This window comes from Varroa jacobsoni, unplaced genomic scaffold (assembly GCF_002532875.2).
Source record: "Varroa jacobsoni isolate VJ856 unplaced genomic scaffold, vjacob_1.0 scaffold_1386, whole genome shotgun sequence".
Lineage (NCBI taxonomy): Eukaryota > Metazoa > Arthropoda > Arachnida > Mesostigmata > Varroidae > Varroa > Varroa jacobsoni.
This window is the reverse complement of record NW_019214288.1, coordinates 246,491-264,744: the sequence shown is the minus strand read 5'-3', so window position 1 is coordinate 264,744 and position 18,254 is coordinate 246,491. Positions and strand designations below refer to the sequence as shown.

General features: G+C 40.4%; 1 protein-coding gene across 4 annotated transcripts; it reads right to left on the bottom strand.

The window, feature by feature from the left end:
• Nucleotides 1-11,685: 11,685 nt before the first annotated feature.
• On the bottom strand, nt 11,686-17,957 carry LOC111269450 (fatty acyl-CoA reductase wat). Of its 4 annotated transcripts, none has more exons than XM_022849053.2 (8): nt 17,892-17,957; nt 17,211-17,327; nt 16,805-17,035; nt 15,800-16,004; nt 15,333-15,562; nt 13,732-14,068; nt 13,156-13,319; nt 11,686-11,994 (listed from the first exon to the last, which is right to left on the bottom strand). In XM_022849053.2, the coding sequence occupies exons 2-8, from the start codon at nt 17,271-17,273 to the stop codon at nt 11,824-11,826; spliced, it is 1,401 nt and encodes a 466-aa protein (XP_022704788.1). In that variant the 5' UTR covers nt 17,274-17,327; nt 17,892-17,957; the 3' UTR covers nt 11,686-11,823. The 4 variants fall into 4 exon arrangements, with proteins under 4 accessions (XP_022704788.1, XP_086828228.1, XP_022704787.1 ...); XM_086972102.1 differs by having other exon boundaries at nt 11,686-11,934; nt 17,892-17,952; XM_022849052.2 differs by lacking the exon at nt 17,892-17,957 and adding an exon at nt 17,720-17,846.
• Nucleotides 17,958-18,254: the final 297 nt, after the last annotated feature.

The window sequence follows — 18,254 nt, the reverse complement described above, 5'->3', positions numbered from 1 at the left end:
AAGAAAAATGAACGGATGCTCAACGTACTCCTCAAGTTATTCTGTGCAAATACTGCGCAAATATCTATACTTTGTTCCGCAGTCATTACTTACTTTTAGAAAATATATTATCTTTTCGGTTGCACAAGTAGTCATTTAACGCAGAATAACCACAATAACAACAGCATAATTGATCGTCAATATCTATGCCTATTGATGATTTTGTGAAGTAAGAGAGATAGATCGCAGTGAGATCCTGCCGTGTTTCTTGTTGGGTACTACCCAAGGATATACGTCTGCATATATTCTATGGGCTGAAGCTTACTTTTTGATCATGTTGTAAATGGACAATCAATCGAGTGCCAACAGTTCAGTGCTAACCGACAGGGGAGCATTATAATATAAATGCAGATGCGCAGCGGAACGAGCTCGATTGGGATCGTAAACAAACGACAACATTTCACACAGTTTAGGCAGTATTATCGGTATGCTAAGTTCATACACTATATGGACATACAGACATAGTATAAGCACGTAGGCCTGCGAGCAATTTGAACTAACCGTCAGTCCGACTAACCTCAATTAGAACGATTAATTCACATTTATGTCTCATAACGATGTATGCAGGTTGTAACAATTAGGACGCTATATATCATTTCTGTAACTGGCGGGAAAACCTTGCTTAAGTTATACAGACGGTTCCAGTCAGGTCGTGTACCGTGCGCGGACAACCTGCGTCCTAAAGGACGGCGAAGAGGTTGTAGCTGTTTCGCTAGTCAGTTCGCGTATCTGTATACAAATGCAAAGGACAGATTTAACAGGTTGCGTAGAAAATTCAGTTTATCTCGAAATAACAGAGCGATATTCCCTAGCGGGCAAAATGGGACACTTTCGCTAGTTGGAATGCTGTGGCCCTACACTGAGGTTAGGAAATGCTCTGATCAAAAGTACAACCCATTGTTATGCTCAACGCTGAGACTAAACAGATACTCCCCGTTATAGTTTTCCCGTTCTTTTACGGTTTTTTCAAGAGGAAATGGTATAGGAACAGTAGCTCGATGTCTTCAACGTAGCCCTAGCCAGTTATGACCGACTGAATATTCGAGACTGGAATAATAGTGCTAGTACATAGTGTCAGTCGCTCATCTTGGAGAGAAAAACGAGCGGGAAAAGGATGAATTAGATCGACGGCATGATAAAAAAAAACGCGTGCACGGCAATACGGCATTAGACCAGATAATATACACTAATGCGCTTATTTTTGTTAACTATTGCTCGAAGAGGGCAAATCCGGACTTGCTTATTGGGATGGTATCTTGCAAGGTACTAAATGCGAAGGTAAAAAAGTGCGCATGGAATAAAAAAAAATCCAGTTGTTGTGAGCTTTCCATTTGCAGTATGTAGGTTGAAGCTGATTTGGCGTGCTCGGAACTCAGTGGGAGCGCTGTAGGGAAAATAGAGGGTTTCTTGGGGAGCCAGTGTACAATGACAGTATCATATAGAATTGAGCGTTAGCCCAGCAGTAATTCATAGCTAAGTTCGGTTTTAAAAGTTAAAAAAACATTTAAGAATTCGCTAGGTGACCCTGTCTATAAAGAGAAGTAGAAATGCCGTTCATTAAGGAGCGACTATGTCAAATGTGTTTGAGTAAGTTGCAATGGCATTTTGATAAAGCTTATTTTCATTAAACAAAAAACTAATCTTATTGCAACAGAAGGCAATTACATGCAGCTAAAAGCAGCATAAACGACATAATCTACACATTCTAAACTGCTTTATATCCGCGTTATTCTAGCGTTTCTTGAAACCGGACCTAAATTTGTCCAAAAGATCCTCCTAAACACTCCAAAAGAGTTTAGCGTAGTTGACCGCCAAAAAATAATAATTTTTATGTAAACCCTATCAGTTGTCATTCAGAGATGAAAGACGATAAACAGAAATACAAACCAATGTTTTTTTTTTTCTTTGCATAGTCGACACCAACGGATGAGATTTTATATCGTGTTTATTTTTATACGGTCCTATTTTCATGCGGAAAGTTCCTAGTGCTTTAAAATGTCTTATGCATCAAAATGACCACGGGTCGTTGAGGAGCGCAGGACTGTTTAATGGTTTCCTTATGTACAGGCGACTGCGGTCACTTAAAAGATTTGGGACCGAGATACACTTTACAATGACCGGGGCAAATACGTATTTGACAAGAATTTTTTGCTTGCTTATGCCTGAATTTTTTCATTGACAATCGACAATGGTGGCATCTGGGATGAAATAGTTGTGTTATGAAACCCGAATCATCATAAAAAAATTTAGACCTTTTTTTTTATGATGATTCGGGCGATGGGTTTAGATCTTATTTTCAAGACAAATGTTACGTGAATCTTAAGTAACATTATTGTCTCTGTGCTAAACTATCATGATAAACGAGCGGAAGTAATTTTATAACGACAGCAATAGCATAGGGAAGGGTTATTTTGCTCTACAGAAAAAATGGCGTGAGCGGAAAGAATTAAGTAAACATGGTCGATGTATGAAAATAAGCTACTAGGAAGCGGACTCCACTGCTATGGTAGACCAGTGCCTGCTGCGACATCCTTCTCTTCAGTGAGACGGAAATGTACGAAAAAACACACTCGCATCCCAAAAAAAAAACGTTTGTGAATGTTAGTCCTTAGCTGGACCCCTGTGTATTACACTTAGTCTAGTAACGCGAGCGTCTGCGACCTTACTTGATTCCAACCGCTTACCATCTCAATGTTATCTTCCCAGATTTGACTACGTAAAAATGTAAAAAATCGAAAATATCCCTTAAATTAGAATATTGTGCCTACTCTATAGATATTAAAAGAACTTCCAAACAATTTTGCAGTACAACAGTTTAAAAACGGTTGTTAAATCGATGATAAACACATTGCCAAATAAGTTACGCCCTATTAGATAAAGAAACTACTCTCGGCAAAAATCATCTATCTAATCGACCCAATTTCATACTCAGTTTGCCCGAGCACGACGCTAGAGGAGAAAATGAGATCAAGTGACCATTGGACAACGCCGACTTGGGTCGGATAGACAAGTGAACATACCGACAAATAGACTCCATTGTCATTCTACTATATATAACAGACAATTAAACTAAGCGTAGATGTTTATTTATGTGTTTGCGCATATTTATTCGTAGCAATAAGGGTTTTGTTTAGCATTAGCAGCTTGTAAGGTCTATAACTATAAAGAGACTTATCGAGATATAGACCAATCGAAAATCGGGTGAAGACCAAGTAAAAATTAATACTTTGTTACGATGGTATTGTTGCTTCATTATTATATATATATATATATATATATTATAAATATTTGTCCCTTTACAGTTCAGGGAACGCGTAACCGCCGGTCACCTTTCTTACATTCACATGTGTTAAACAACACATGTGAATGTAAGAAAGGTCAAATATTTGATTGTGTACAGTTTAAGCAATACCGACAACTGGCCTCTGCCGTTCTTCGTGTCAATGAACTCATAATCCAGACAAAATAGGTACCACTTCACGAGTTTGCTTCTGCTTGCGAATATCAGGCATGAAGGGCTACTAAGTGGGCTGATTAATTCCTACTAGCCTGCGAGACTGCACGTACGAGCAATTGTATGGAACTTCGCTTATACCTAAAGAGTACGTGTCTCATATGCGAGCATCGTATGTTGGGTTCGGCAAGCCTTTTCTACCTACGTATTGGGTCTTAACTTAAGAGTTTGAAAATGTGGGCTCTAAAACGTATCTTCGATGTAAATGGCCGTAAAGACACGGTCCCTCGTCGCGATCAAAATGTTCCCGCCAGCGTAGTTGAATGGAACTGCCTCACAAATATATATATATTGAATAATCGAGAAAAATTTTTACCACTTCGTTGTTTAATTGTCCATGGCGTTGTCAACAAAGACAGATGTTGTCTCCTTACTGGAAGACCTGAAGTCGCAGTGGAAACAGCAAGACTATAGAGATTTCCATCAAACCTCCCTAGTGTTTCACGCAGCAGGCCGAATGGGTGAGGCAAAAACGTCTCGCAGATACCTGATCACCCTACAAGCATCTGCTTGAATATTAACTTCTTATTAAGAGACGATACGCAAATCTTGGGTCTAATACTATTGCCACTGGAAACAAATGTTAACTCGGGCTGAGATTATGAGACTATGACATTTTTTATTCCAGATCGCTTTTTAACTGTGAGTTGTCCATGTTGTTTTTTTTTCCTTTATAAAGGCCCCTACCGGTAGGACATCTAACTCAACTCAGTAGTAGCAAGAGTTTTTCTTAGTTCTCCTTTAGTCTATCTTAAGTAGGAATTGAGTGATGATAATCACTTGTTCACTCAAGGGGTCAAGCGCTCGGATAAACCGGCCGGGTCGAGCAACCTTGTTTTGACCCCTCTCCTCGCTTCCAGTCAACCGAAGGGTACGACGCGGGCCACGTGGCAAGCAGTTTGCTCGGACAGATCAGGTCCGTTCTGTGGCGGTGAATAGATGGACTCACATCCTGCTTCTTGCTTCTCAAGCCAGGCTCTCCGAGGGGATTCGTGGCCCTACAGCTATCTTGGCGGCTGCCAGCCATCCGTTGCCTTCTCAGTGATAAGCTAATGATTCGCCTTCTGTGCCAAGTACGAACTTGAAGCTTGTTAGCGCCAAACTTCGTTACCTCGCTGACCAAGCAGTGACGACGACGACGACGGCGACGAAAACTGAAAAAGGTACCAGTAGAGTTGGGGGTGAAGGGAGATTCAGGGGCACCCAGCGAGAGCTGGTGTCTATTAGCGAGCGGCGGCTGAAAAGCTTGAGAGGCTGGAGCACGATGCAATGGGTAAGAAAACGTTGTTTTGCCCTGCGACCGCATGCCATCTTGCAGTAACTTGCTGGCCGGTACATATGTTCCCCAATTGCGACTGACCAGGGCTGTTCGACCGAATCAATCTGCCTTGAGAAGCAGTCTGGCTAGCTGGATCTGCCGAAGCCAGCAACTGTGTCAGTAACAGCAATCTTACTCATGATGTACTTCTACACTGTTGCATCGGGAGTCAAGCAACTTCGAACTAGATAGCTCCTTGGCCGTGCGCATCAAAGCTCTATCATTCGCTCCTAAATGTCGGCGGTCGCCACTCTTCCAGTAGCAGTGTAAGGGTTCTTCTAAGTCAGCCAGTCACTTCAATTTCCGCTTTAGCTGCTCTTCCATGATGTGCCTGCTCGCCGTCTCATAATAAGTGGATTGAAGCGAAGTGAACCCTAGACAACTTCATCCTGTCGGGTTCTCTCGATCATAAAAGTTACTGAAGCACAAGTCGTGCACAAGATGGATGAAATTTAAGCCAGCCACAAGTGGAGGCAAATAAAGTAAGGCCGTTGGCGAACAGCTTGACCCGAGCGCGCGCGCAAATCTTCACCCGACAAAACATGTACATAGCCCACGACGTTGTCGTTCCACCTCACCAAAGATCATCATTAATTTAGCTATAATGCATGCCTCATTCTGTATGGAAATTAGTATAGGTCAGTATGACTATAGTTTGTTTTTTCTTAGTGTGGCTAGTTCTTTATTCATTTATAGGATAGGTTAATCTACTCAATTTGATTGACTGAGTTAATGGCGTTTGTGTGTATGATATATGCAGGCAATATCATTTCCGTTTTGATAAATAAATATGTATAAATAAGATAAATAAAATGAAAGTTTTATGCTGAACATTTCATGTTATTCTCGTCTTTGGCGATACAAGGAAGTTATGCAGCGCAGTTTGTACTACAGAGCGTGGTACGCACCACGGCACCGGTAGCCAGCCGTCCCTCTTTTAAGGGCCGTGAATAACGTGGCGGTGCTTAGTTATCGTTATCGCATAGGCAGAATGGCGACAATCATTGGGGTCCTGTACTGAATAGTCGCTGCAAAAAATAAGTAATATGAGAGTTGAAAAGTTTTATCGAGTTTACGACATATCATAGTTTATATTATGGGAGGTGGAATTACGGTCATATCAAAGCCAGCTATTATACAAAAACATTGAGGTGGGACACGATTACGCCATTGTTAATCTATAAATTTATATGCTAAGTCGTAAAGGATGGGTCGCCTAAACTCGGAGTCTTTCTCCTACTATGTGTATTAGGTTGTATCTAAATAGAAAAGGTCCTTGAACGAACTATTTGTGTGCAAAAAGTGTCACTCCTAAGTTATGTTTATTTTAGTATAGTTACCCCTCACTGCGATCATAGCTTCAATCCGGGACCTGAACAGCTCCCAGGTATATTGTTAGGTTCATTTTGCAATTCGGCGAACGTTTTTTTTTGATAGGACAGATGAGCGCTGTCGTATCGAGGCTCGTTAACTAACCCTCGCTCAATAACGCTCCATACGTAGAAACCCAACGAATTCAAATCTCAGCTATACAGTGACCATAAATGCTCGTACCAGAACAGACCCAAATTCTCAAGCGACTCGTCCTGCGCTAACTGGTCGGTGATAGGTCGCCTTTATCACCACATGCCAGGAACATGATCATTGGCCAGAAAATTATTTTTACCCGCAATATATACATTCATTGAATCGTATTCAACTCAGCCACCATTTCTATCACCAGGTTGATTTTTGTATTGATGATGAAAAAAATTTTCCATTTGAGAAGAACTGAGGACAACCTGCTACTTCATTTCTAAGTGATGTAAAGGGCAACAAATACCAGTCAAATTTCCTGATTTTAGCGTCTCTACAAATTCGGTGTATGTTTTATTATGACATATGGCGTGCTTCTACAGCCTTAATAAACAGTCTGTGATATGGCATTCCTCCTCCGACGAAATTCTTTCGCTAACGACCTCAGAGAAACATAACGATCATTAAAAATTTATTCTTGAATTGCGTCAATTACTTCTTGAGTCCACGCTGTTTCTTCTTTACCGTGGAGATTTCCTTGTGCAAAGCTGGAACCTGCTTGGACTTGTTTTGCGACCAGGTGCGGGTTTGTAGCAAACTAGGTACGATCTGAGGTAACCCAGAAATTTTAACCCCCAATGGGTTTCGTCCAGCGTAAAGAGTATGTGCTATTCACTCGAATTGCAGAAATGACGCACCGTCTTTCAATGACGTGATTGTGGTTTTGTTCTAGAAAAAAAAACGGCCATTTTTTCATGTATCAGCAAGAATGGGTCCGGTCCGTCTATTTCTTCAATGATAAATACGTTGGCCAAGTTTGTTCGAGACAAAATGGGCCATCCAATATATTACCATGTAGTAGAAATATCACCGTTATCAGTAGACAGTATACTGGATAATTTCAAGGAATGGCTCCTAGAGATGGTGTCTATCGTTTTCCGAGGGCGTAATTTAGCCCACAGTGTGAATAAATATCACTAAGTACATATGTATCTCTACTGGACAATACGAAACGGTTACCAATAGGTGATTTCAGTAGATAGCATCTAACAACACCGCCTACGTGGAATTCTTGATAGATGAGACTTATTTTTTTATAAAGTCTCATAGAGCTGATTTTGTAGAGTACTTTACTAAACAAGTACTGTAGTTAAAGGTAACATAACAACTTCTCAGATCTTAGAACAAATCCGAATAGTTTTGTGGATCACGTGCGAAGTGAAATACCTCTGTTTTAATTTAAGACCACCCAGTGATTTCAACATTACGGAATAGCTATAAGTTTTTTATTCCTCGTACCTGTAAAAAGTTAGGTAGTGAGTCCGTCGATCCAAAGCGAATCTATTTCAAACCTAAAATTCCGTTTTTCTTTTTTAAATCAGATTAGTGTATGATGAAGTGTACAGACACATCTATGTTCATATGAAGTGTTTCTGGCCTAACTATTAGTCGACCTTTCCGGTTAATCCGCAAATAATGACACTTGCCCAGATTAAAGTTAATTCGAATATAGTGAATACTTCAAAGTAGTAAACAAACGACAACTTTCGTCCGTAAGAACGAACATTCTGGAGGCACTCGATGATAACAGTTGAAGCGTAGGACAGTCGCAAGTTAACGACAGGCCAGTCTGCGTCAAAATTGCTGACTAATATACGCGTAGAGGGAAAATAGCCGCTCGGTCCCGACACTTATTGGTAAATAACAAAAACATGCTTTGTATAATTGTGTTACCCTAAACGTTCAGACAGTAACAAATATGATCCCCAATGTAGGGCCCCGACGTCGTGGCTTGGTCGATGGAGCTCCCTGTATACTACGTTAGCCTAATACTAATACGAATTTAATTCAGGTAAGAACACTTTTTATATGTAAAAGCATTCCTTTGGTTTCTTACCTCGCTTGGTGTGGTAGTGGCAGCGATCGTGATAATCGTGTGCAGAGAGCATGCGCCGACCCTCACACACAAAAAAATCATTCCATCGTAGTACCAACGGTCGTGACCATTGCAAAAGAAATGCATCCTACATATAAGACGTTTTTTTTTTGCTTTTAGTTACTAGCGCAGATTTGTATAATAATAACGATCCATTCGCAAGATACTTTTTTATTATGACGGCACAGTAATCTCGGCCTTTTCAGTGAAGTTTCAGCACTTGTACCGAATATTTAAGCTTATATTATCCCCTTAGCAACTACTGCTGCCGCTGCTGCTGCTGTTAAGCGGTACTCTTGCAGGCCAGCAAGTTGTCCTATGCTTTCTTGCGGACGCTAAATTATGAATCGAGAATGTAGTTTATTAATTTGGCATTATTGTGCATGTACAAATTGATGTAAATTCGGCTTTGTTGAAGGTCATTTCGTTTGAGCGATTCGTGTACAGTTCCCATCACTCAAAAATCCGTTTCTCGGATTTCGTCTGGATCTTAGCAAGTCACCGATGACAAACTAAAACGGCTGAAGGATGCCGTTAACTAGAAATATTTCATTGCTTTGTTTCTTCACTTGGCATAAGTAACGCCCTCTGGCCAGGTCTCCAGGCAACTGCAAATTGGCAAATGAGCTTACAGTTACACTGCCGCCCTCAGTGTCAATAAAAAGAAACTCGTGAAGCCCATTCGAGCTCGAAGGGTGTCGCTATGTGTATGAGGACGTGCGATGCCGTTTTGTCCCTAATCAAATACGGTCATAGTAATTCAGTGCCAGTGGACAATTGCGTGAGCCTTAGAGGGAACACGCTCGGAGGTGCTTGAATACGAGGTGCTTGAGAACGAAACAGTTCTTTTGAGCCATCATTTTACAACAACTGTTAGCGCAAAGGATCATTCGAAAATATTTCATAATAGATTAATAATATAAGGAGATTGCACTTGATTTCTTGGTGTTTGCTGACAGTGGTGATTATTGCGCTAGAATCCGTCGTTTTGCCGATATTAGGTCCAGAAAATATTGAAACAAAGATGTATCGTAAAGCTTCATTAAATAGCTGAACTAGCGTGAACTAAGGAAGAGATCTTCATCTCAAAAGATTCATTTGCATTTCACAGGCTACCTACAAGGCATCCTTATTTTTCCTTTATGCCAAGTTCTATGCGTTTTAGCCAGCCGATAGAAAAAGGCGCCACTATAGCTTTCTTTGAAGTCGACTTGGAACACGCCAGCGGGAAGAAAGCCAGGCATACGACACGTAAAAAGAGAACTCGGGGACAGTAAGTAAACCTGTTAAGGTATCTAGGACATGACAAGCAACCTGACCTCACAGCAACCATTCACGAAGAGGCGCCGTTGGACTTAGCTTGCAGCCGACAATGAGGTAATATCAGGTTATTACAGCCGAATCTGGCTAACTTCATAATTGAACTAGTTGGGCTAGAATGGACACAGTTGGGCTAGGATGATAGCGTTTTACATTATGTTTAACGTAGTTGTGTTTATTTTTTCACATACCAGCCAGCGCTCTGGTAGCTTTTGAACAACCATATGCCTGCCATTGGCGTTCTTATATGGTTTCTCCTTAAATTATGTATAGTATACTTGTCCGTCAGCTGCATTTGTAGGGCCGAGCAATTATACTTAAGCAGCTTGAAACTAACCTTAAATATTTCTTTGCTTAATTTAGAAAGTACTTGAGACATGATGATGCGGTGTGGCGTTGTCGTCGAATACTCAGACTGTGTCCCAGACGATTGCCGCAACAACGGCCTAAGGAGCTCTAGAGAAGGCCTATTTCCATGATGATATTTCCGTGAACATCTGGTCAACTTTTCGCTGGTCTTCAATTTTCATTTTTGCAACGTCTACACGTTTCGCTTAAGGCCTTCCTGCGTAATGGGTTCTTCAATTTTCAGAAGAACAAAAAACTGACCACTGGGCGTAAATTTTCTGGAAAACTGGAATGTAATTTCCCCTGAAATTAACTCGACCAGTTTCCACTAACATAAGTTTCTTGAGAGTAAGGTACTTAAAAGTTAAATCTTGCCTTCTAGGAGCACATAGTTTAGAGGTTCTTCGATTTCACAGTCCGCCGAGTTGGTTCGCATTATCCTAACAGAAAACAGTCTATGAAATAGAGAGCAATACGCTTTGTCAGCCAATTGTTAGTCGAACAACGAACGAGTGACAATCATGAATTAGGAAAAAAAAGTATAAACGCAAGTACGTACGAGTTTCACATAGAACGGGTTAGACTGCAAAGATCAAATGATAGGAAATACCAATTTGTGTACCAAATAAGCGGTACTGTTCCGCGAAGAAAAATCTCTGAACTAGATTTTGTTAAAGCTCGTTGTTGTTTAATCGTCTCCAGGCACGTTATTGATGAGTAACCTTGAACAGTTCCATGTGTTTCACACTAATCTTTTATCTGTCTAATTTTAAGCCGCGTAAGTGAATCTGCTCCAAACGTGTTTTTATAGTCCTGCTATATCGTCATACCATAGCTTTTTAAAATAATTTTGCTCAAAGGCTAAATCTGATCCGTTCATCATATTCAATTAATTAGACCATGGAAATTGTGGTTGCTATACCGACCATGAATCTGACCTGTGAAACGTCCACCAAATACTAATCAGAACACAGCTTCTGGGATTCGAACCTACGGCTGTCCCCACTACGGTATTATATAATGCCTCTGGCACTACTTGTAATACTTTTTAGCACATTCGATGTACCTGAACGGCTAAGCTAAGCTAAGCTAAGCTAAGCTATTGTACCCAACCCTTCTCTAAACTATACAATTCGATATATGTGGATACGTTTGTTGATTGTCGGATCGTGACAATAGGATCTGCTATACTGGTCCTGGTAAGGCAACTATAGTTAGGCTCGAGAGACAAAAATCATGGCGGTAAGATATTTACACTTTACGGTAGAGTTGAAAATTTTCAAGCTAATTTACAATCCCATATTATTCTTTGACGTTTCGATAGACTGTTGAATTTCGCACTCTGAGGCTTTCAGATAAGCTTATTTTTATATTATTTATAATAATGTAATATAACGGGCTACAATTATACGCTGTTTGACCGTTTGAACAAACAAACAAACAAACAAAGGAACACGAAAAATATAAGGATGCTTGCTTGTATTTACTTGTTCTAACGAATCGCACGTCTTCAATCAAAAGCTGTAAAATACGTCTAGTGATTTTCATATTTAGCCATATTTAGCCAGAATACCCGAACGATGCAACCGCTAACGAACGACGCTAAAAATAATCAAGTAACAGGGTTTATGGTTAAGTAGAAGAGATGTACAACGATTTTTTTTCGTTGCACGAGTCAAAAAATCACTCTAGGCATTTATGTTAATAATAGTGTTCCACAATACACACCTTTTTTATTTTTTATCAGCTTTATTTAACTGAACGTTTAACGCGGGATCTGACACAACTCCTACAGACGAATGATGCTCATCCGAACCGGAGCGAAGACCTTCCTTAGCTAGTTTCCTCATCATGCTTGTATGTTTGGACGTAACTTGCGACGCTCAATGCGATGTCTCGCATAAAAGTGTCCCAATCGATGTAACTGACGTCCATCGGGTATTTCTGTACTCTCGTGAGCGCGTTCGAGGAAATATTGGTTGATTTGCGGTAACAAGAAACAGACTCACATAATTAGTTTATGTTTAGGGTTATTTTTTTTTTTTGCTTAACCAGTCAAATCGATGAAGCGTTTGACTTTTTAAGAAAAAAAAAAAAGCTCTACAACGGCTTATTAAACACATGTCAGTTACAGAGTATGTACTCTGTCTTATCCATTCTGCGGGCCGAATTACTAGTCGAATTTTGCTATAGGTTCAAAAAAATGTTCGGGGTTACTCCTCAAAGAGGCCATCTGCCGCTTGATAATTAGCCACACACGACTTCATAAATGTACAAACAATGTTCGTGTTTTCTTCGTTACTTTAATCACGCATCGCCTTTTTTTTTAATATTATCATTGTTATTATGATCGTTTGGTGTTAATTGAAGTAACACCCTATCAAAGTAGGGTTTAGTAAGATGTCGGATGCCTACTTAGGCCCTCGATCTGGTGCCGCGAACTAGATATGTAACAAAGGGAGAATCCTGTAAGCTAGACATTGCGGTATTCTTTTAGAAATGGATGTTATTGTTAATAATTCCGAGACGGTCGTTTTCTACAAACTTTGGTACCTCGAGAAAAACAAGTGATCCTAAAACAGCCATCACTGGCCTCTGTCTTCATAACGGTTTCGACGCTCGTGAAAAGTAACAGATCTTATAACAAGATAAGGCTGCTAGAAAGATTTTCGAAAATAGAATACACCATGACCCTTCGATAGTGTTCTAGTGGCAGTCACAAGCAACTATGTCGGATTTGTTGATCACGTTATAAGCTTTATTACTTGAATAATCAAAATTTTATAATGTTCTCCGAACTATAACGATACGGAATTCATGACGGGACTACTCAACTAACACGATAAAACCAGGTTGCTCACTTGTGGGTTCTATCCTTTAGGTCTGGTCCTTCATCGAAGAAATATCTGCATTTAGCTCAAATCAAACGTTCTGGGCCGCATCTGACATGGCGCGAAAATCGGCTGGCTAATTTTTTTGTTTACCATACAAACAATTCTCAAAGCTAATAAGGCTCACACACGGTCATAGCCACGCTATAAGCCTAATGTGTCGCATTTTCTATTCAGCGGTCGTTTTAAAAGCAATACCGACATATTCTGCCGACTTCGTAGACTTTTTCCTCTATTGAATAACCGGATATTGCCAGTATTATGAAATGGTTACCTTGTACTCTTTAGGAGGAAGAAGAGTTGTAAGGGATCGCACGTTTTCGTAGTCGAAGATGAAATCACCCGAAGGAAAGTTGTCAAGAACGCTCGCTTTAAGGTGCGCTCTCCGGAGTTTCGTTACCGCTTCAATGTTCCGCTGTCCGCTGCAGATGTGACGTGCTAAACCCGATATTAATCAATCGTTCATGAAAATCCATGTAAAAAAAAAAAAGCTACTAATGATTGGTTATATACCTTGGGACATCGTACCGTATTATAAACAAAAATGTTCAACTGATACTCGGCAAGTTCTCACCGGCGATAACCAAAACAGCGACCCCCTGGGAAAACAAAAATCCGGGTAAATTCCGAGTAATCATGCAAGCGAACGACAACCGTTGGTTACGAACTAGATATAATTCTGAATAGGGTAGCCAAATTTCTCTACCCTGATAATATAATAGCTAATAACCAGGTCTGTGTATACCAATTCTCCTATCTGTATAGCTGGGTCTGTGTACATTTTTTGAAAAATTAACGAACGTTTGAATCCAATAAAATTACATAACTGTTCTACGACAATTCAACTAACTTATGAGGACTGTCCACATATCAGTTATGAAAGCTGGAATATAGAAGAGCACAAGTACGATGAATCGCCATACACGACTGTTGGTCGTGTTCAATTTGCGGTAGTTTGCCGGCTTCGTTGGTCGATTTTCGAGTGCTGTGATCATTCTGGTTGTCATCTCTTTGGCCAGTGGCGTGGTGCAGGTATCAATACAGTTGTATACTAAACCGTTTGCGCGATGTCTTTCCGCGCACCTCCAGCCAGCTCCTATAACGATATTGGCCGCCATATCAACTGGGATCAGGGTTATCTGGCTTACGGGATCTAGGAGGATTGGGATTTCATATCCCATATCAGCCTAGTTGAATAACAAATGTATAAAGAGGACGATTTAGTAAGCTGGCATGAAGAAACGAGGTAGACGTAGACAGGGTCATGCGGACTAAACCTCACCGCGGTCGAAATGATAGTGAAAAATGAAAAAATTGGGGTGTCTCTGCTAGTAAGGTCACTCATTAGGACCACTGTTATTAGAGCGAAATACTGTAAGGGATCAAATCAAATTAGAGGGGGCCGTGCTGGGTCACAAAGGCCGACGATGCTGACAGCTATCAGGATAACTACAGAACTGTATATGGTAGCGGGGCTAGGTATGCGAAGGTCATGCGCAAAAACAAACAAGAATGCAAAACAGTAGCAGCGACGTAATTCTATTTCTGAACGCCAAACGAAGACAAAAGCGAGTTGCGACTGACACCGAAAATTACCGAAGATTAGCACAAACCTGAAAATAGGACAAGTACGGTATCTGGTACTGTCTAGCGCGTAGCGCAGCTAAACAGCTTCTAGGACAAAGCAAAGCCTACGTACGTTTGGCTGTCATGTAAAAGTGTGAACATCGCTTTCCACATGCTTCAATGTCCTAGCTACATTACTCGAAAACACTAGGACAATAAGCTGAGTGAAATATTCTGCTATGATTGTCATAGTCGATCATCTAGTAAAGGATTGTACCGGGTCTTTCCGTTGCGGTGGACATGCGACGTCCTGTCGGGGGCTAAAAGCGTAAACGCCCTCATAAGAGGCCCGGGGAGAGATTAGGAGCTATGCAGGAGCATTCAGCAGAAGCAAACGGTTAAACCGGAGCGAGAGAAAACGGAATGGTTCTTCTAGATAGTAACAGGTGGTCGACTGATTGAAAAATTTCCCAGGACAATGACATCACTTACCATAATCGTAATGATCAGTCATGTAAGTGATCCAGATAAACTGCAATCGCAACAATTCCGTCTATGCAATGGTGGATAAAATAGTCAACAAAGGTCGTGCTAAACTAAGCACTCATCGTTGATAAATGGAAGAACACACTGGATCACATATAAAAAAAAATAGAAGTGCGTGCATTATCGTTAATCAATAAGCCAACTTTTCCTCTTACATTGGCTGGTAGTTCTGATCATGATGATCTAGGCTTGAATAAGAGTTTTAGATGTAAATAATAATTTGAAAAAACTGGAAATTTTCGAAATTTTTGACATATGCTAGTATTAACTTTGTATAGCTTAGTTGCTATAAGAAAATATAAAGACAGCTAAAAGCCAGTTCAAACACATATACTAGACCTGGGCAACAACACCATGAAAATTGTGGAAGTTGTCCAACCATGCTCGCGTCGGGTCCCGTAGGGACCCAATAACGATAGGGTGCCTTACGATGGCGTGAGGTACACCAGAGTAATGGACAAGGCTTTCAGCGTGGAACTTGGAGAACGTGAACGTGTTCGGGTGGCCGTTCAACTCGCTCGAGTCTAAAAAAGCCGGGTCTGATTCCAGCAGCTGCAATAGGTCCATAGCTAATTCATATGCAAGACAAAAAATTACATTATAACACAGAAATTATGAACAAGAATATTGAAACAACGATGCGGCAGCAGACTCACTATTTGTTGTTTCGTTTTGCCTTCACAGGACGTAAACACCCTGATAGGTTTACCGTCACATGATTCACGCTATAAATGCATTGGGTTTGAATAGAGGCAAAAGAACTTAAATCCATAAAATAAAAACGATGACGCTAACCCTAAGTTTACCTTTTTTGCAATCGGAAGTTGCTACGCGCTCTTCGATAAATCGACGGTAACATCCTGTATACGAAGTAGATACGTACACAAGACATCGAAGTCCTACTATCGTATTGCATAACTTCAACATGACGGAAGTGCTTAACAGGTTACGACGCACTGCTGCGCTGAGACTGTGATCGAAACGAGTGCTTGTCGCCGAATGAATCACTATCTGTATAAACACATTCGAGGGCAAAGATGTTTGCTGAACCACCTCAACTACGGAGTTGAGCTTATTTTTGCTATACTCTATCTCCGACCTGCATATAGGACCTGCTAAGGTCCTAAGATAGCTGCCACGCTGCTAACGTAGCTAGCTGATAGGTCTCTTCTTAGGGCCACGATTTCCACCACCGAGTTTCGAAATACTGCTTAGCAATCATACTAGCTTGTTGTGTATCCTACAGGATACGTATCGTCGTGTTATTTCTAGTAATACATATAGGAGAGTACTAAAACGACACCTATATAATCGCTCAATGACGCAACAATTCGGTCAGAGTCCATGACGGAGTCAAGTGACTTACGTGACGACGTTAATCATTGCGTCAACTATCGATGATATGGCCTGAACACTGAAAGGCGTGTAATATTTAGCTCTGTGCGCATTATACAAGCCAAGGAGGCATACAACATCTATAGCATCATTATCAATAACCAAACTCGCTGGTCTACAATCACTATTGTAAACAGTCGCTGCTGTTGACATTTGAAAAAAACGGTCGCTGACATAAACGACCGTTCGTCAAAATTAACGGATACAATCTGTATCACATACTTAGTAGTAGGTGGTAGTAGTAAGTAGGTGGTGTCCGCGTTCCATTTCCACTAATTTGTCAAGAGAGGCAAATTTATTTGCTCGCAATGGGGCAAGTTAATTGCGTACCAGCTATGGTCAAACAAGTTTAGCCGTCTAGATGCACTTCCAAAGGAGAGCGGTGGCTGTTTGTGATCTTTCGCCTAAGCGCGTACCGTTACTTCATTCCGTAACAATGAAAGGTCGTGTAGTTTGATTCCATGTGACGCAGTAGAAACATCGCCCTCGACCAGCTGTACGCGTTTTTTCAGTCTTAATAAGTCCGAGGTGAAAAGGAAGTCGCTAAACAAATCTTCGAATCTCTGTTGAGCAGTTTTATTCTTTTTCTTACGAATAAGAAGATATACTTTACGAGTTTTCATCCGCAGTAACTGGAATAAAATGAACTGTAAAACGAACATAACAGAATTGAAAGACATTTTTAATATAAAAATAAGTGAAATCTTCACAATTTCACCACTTATTTTTTTAGATCGAAAAGTTGTGGGATTAGACCGGCACGTTTGATAATAAGCAGTTCTCTTACATCGTTATCAGATGTCAGATCGTAAGCTGACCCACCTTGCCGACAAAGCCGGTAGAGCCCATAAGCAGTACGGTTTGTTGTTGATAAAAAGCTTCCATGGCAATTTTGTCTTAGACTCAAATTTGATCCGTATATATTGTATTGGAGGAAGCCTGAAACAAAGGTGGTCTACTTGAACATAAATGCGTAAACCCATTTACTATGGTTTAGCGAACGAATCGATCATAGTTCACTATGTATATGCATATTTGCATGTAAAACATCATACAATATTTCATAACTCCTTTGGATACATCCAAACTATGTCTGACCTATGAAACCATCAATATTTTTGCCCTATTTACTTGTTTTTACTTGCGAGGCAATGGATAAAATCAGTCACAAAAAACATCGACCTTGATAGTATTCTAGCTTCACTAATGGATAACTTCCGCAGAATTTAATTATCACGATTACAGTCTTATTAAAATGATATCACCAATACGTAATTTACAAAGGACGTAGATTGGACGTCACAGAAAAGTTGCCACAAAAAAAAACATACGGCAGATATTTCGGTTTGTGGGCGAGACACGCAGAACTCCCTGTAGCGACATATGGGACTGACATACTCATTTTATTATTATTATGAAAAGAGTTTACAATTCTAACAAAGCTATTAAGGCAATGTTTAAACATTTTGGAATATACGCCCTGCACAGACGAAGATCACACACCAGCTGCTAAGCACTCCGTTATTCTCCGTTGAACAATAAGTAACTTCGGGAACTCGGCCATCAAATAACGCGTGTAATGCCATTTGTCTTCATGTAAAATGGTTAATCTGAGTCTCGGCGTAAACCGTAAATCATAACTAGTTTTGCGCAAAACGTGCCGTCTTGGTGCGTTTTGCAGGACAATCGAAGCTCACGCTTCTAAAATATAATCAAGTCCTCTTTCTGATTTAGAGTTGATAAATACACTAGATTTTCGTTTGTCCAATCATAACAAGCCACAATGGGTGAACTCTGACTACGTTTTTGAAATTTTATTACTATTATTATTATTATTATTATATGCTGTGCCATTCACCTACCATA

Excerpts from the sequence above, each read along its gene's own strand:
- LOC111269450 (XM_022849053.2), bottom strand. The coding sequence starts at position 17,273 with ATGGAAGCTTTTTATCAACAACAAACCGTACTGCTTATGGGCTCTACC. Across the intron at positions 17,036-17,210 it reads CTACCGGCTTTGTCGGCAAG|TTCATTTTATTCCAGTTACT; the intron begins GTGGGTCAGCTT and ends TTCGTTTTACAG. Across the intron at positions 11,995-13,155 it reads TTCCTCCTAAAGAGTACAAG|TCTGTTTCTTGTTACCGCAA; the intron begins GTAACCATTTCA and ends TAATTATGTGAG.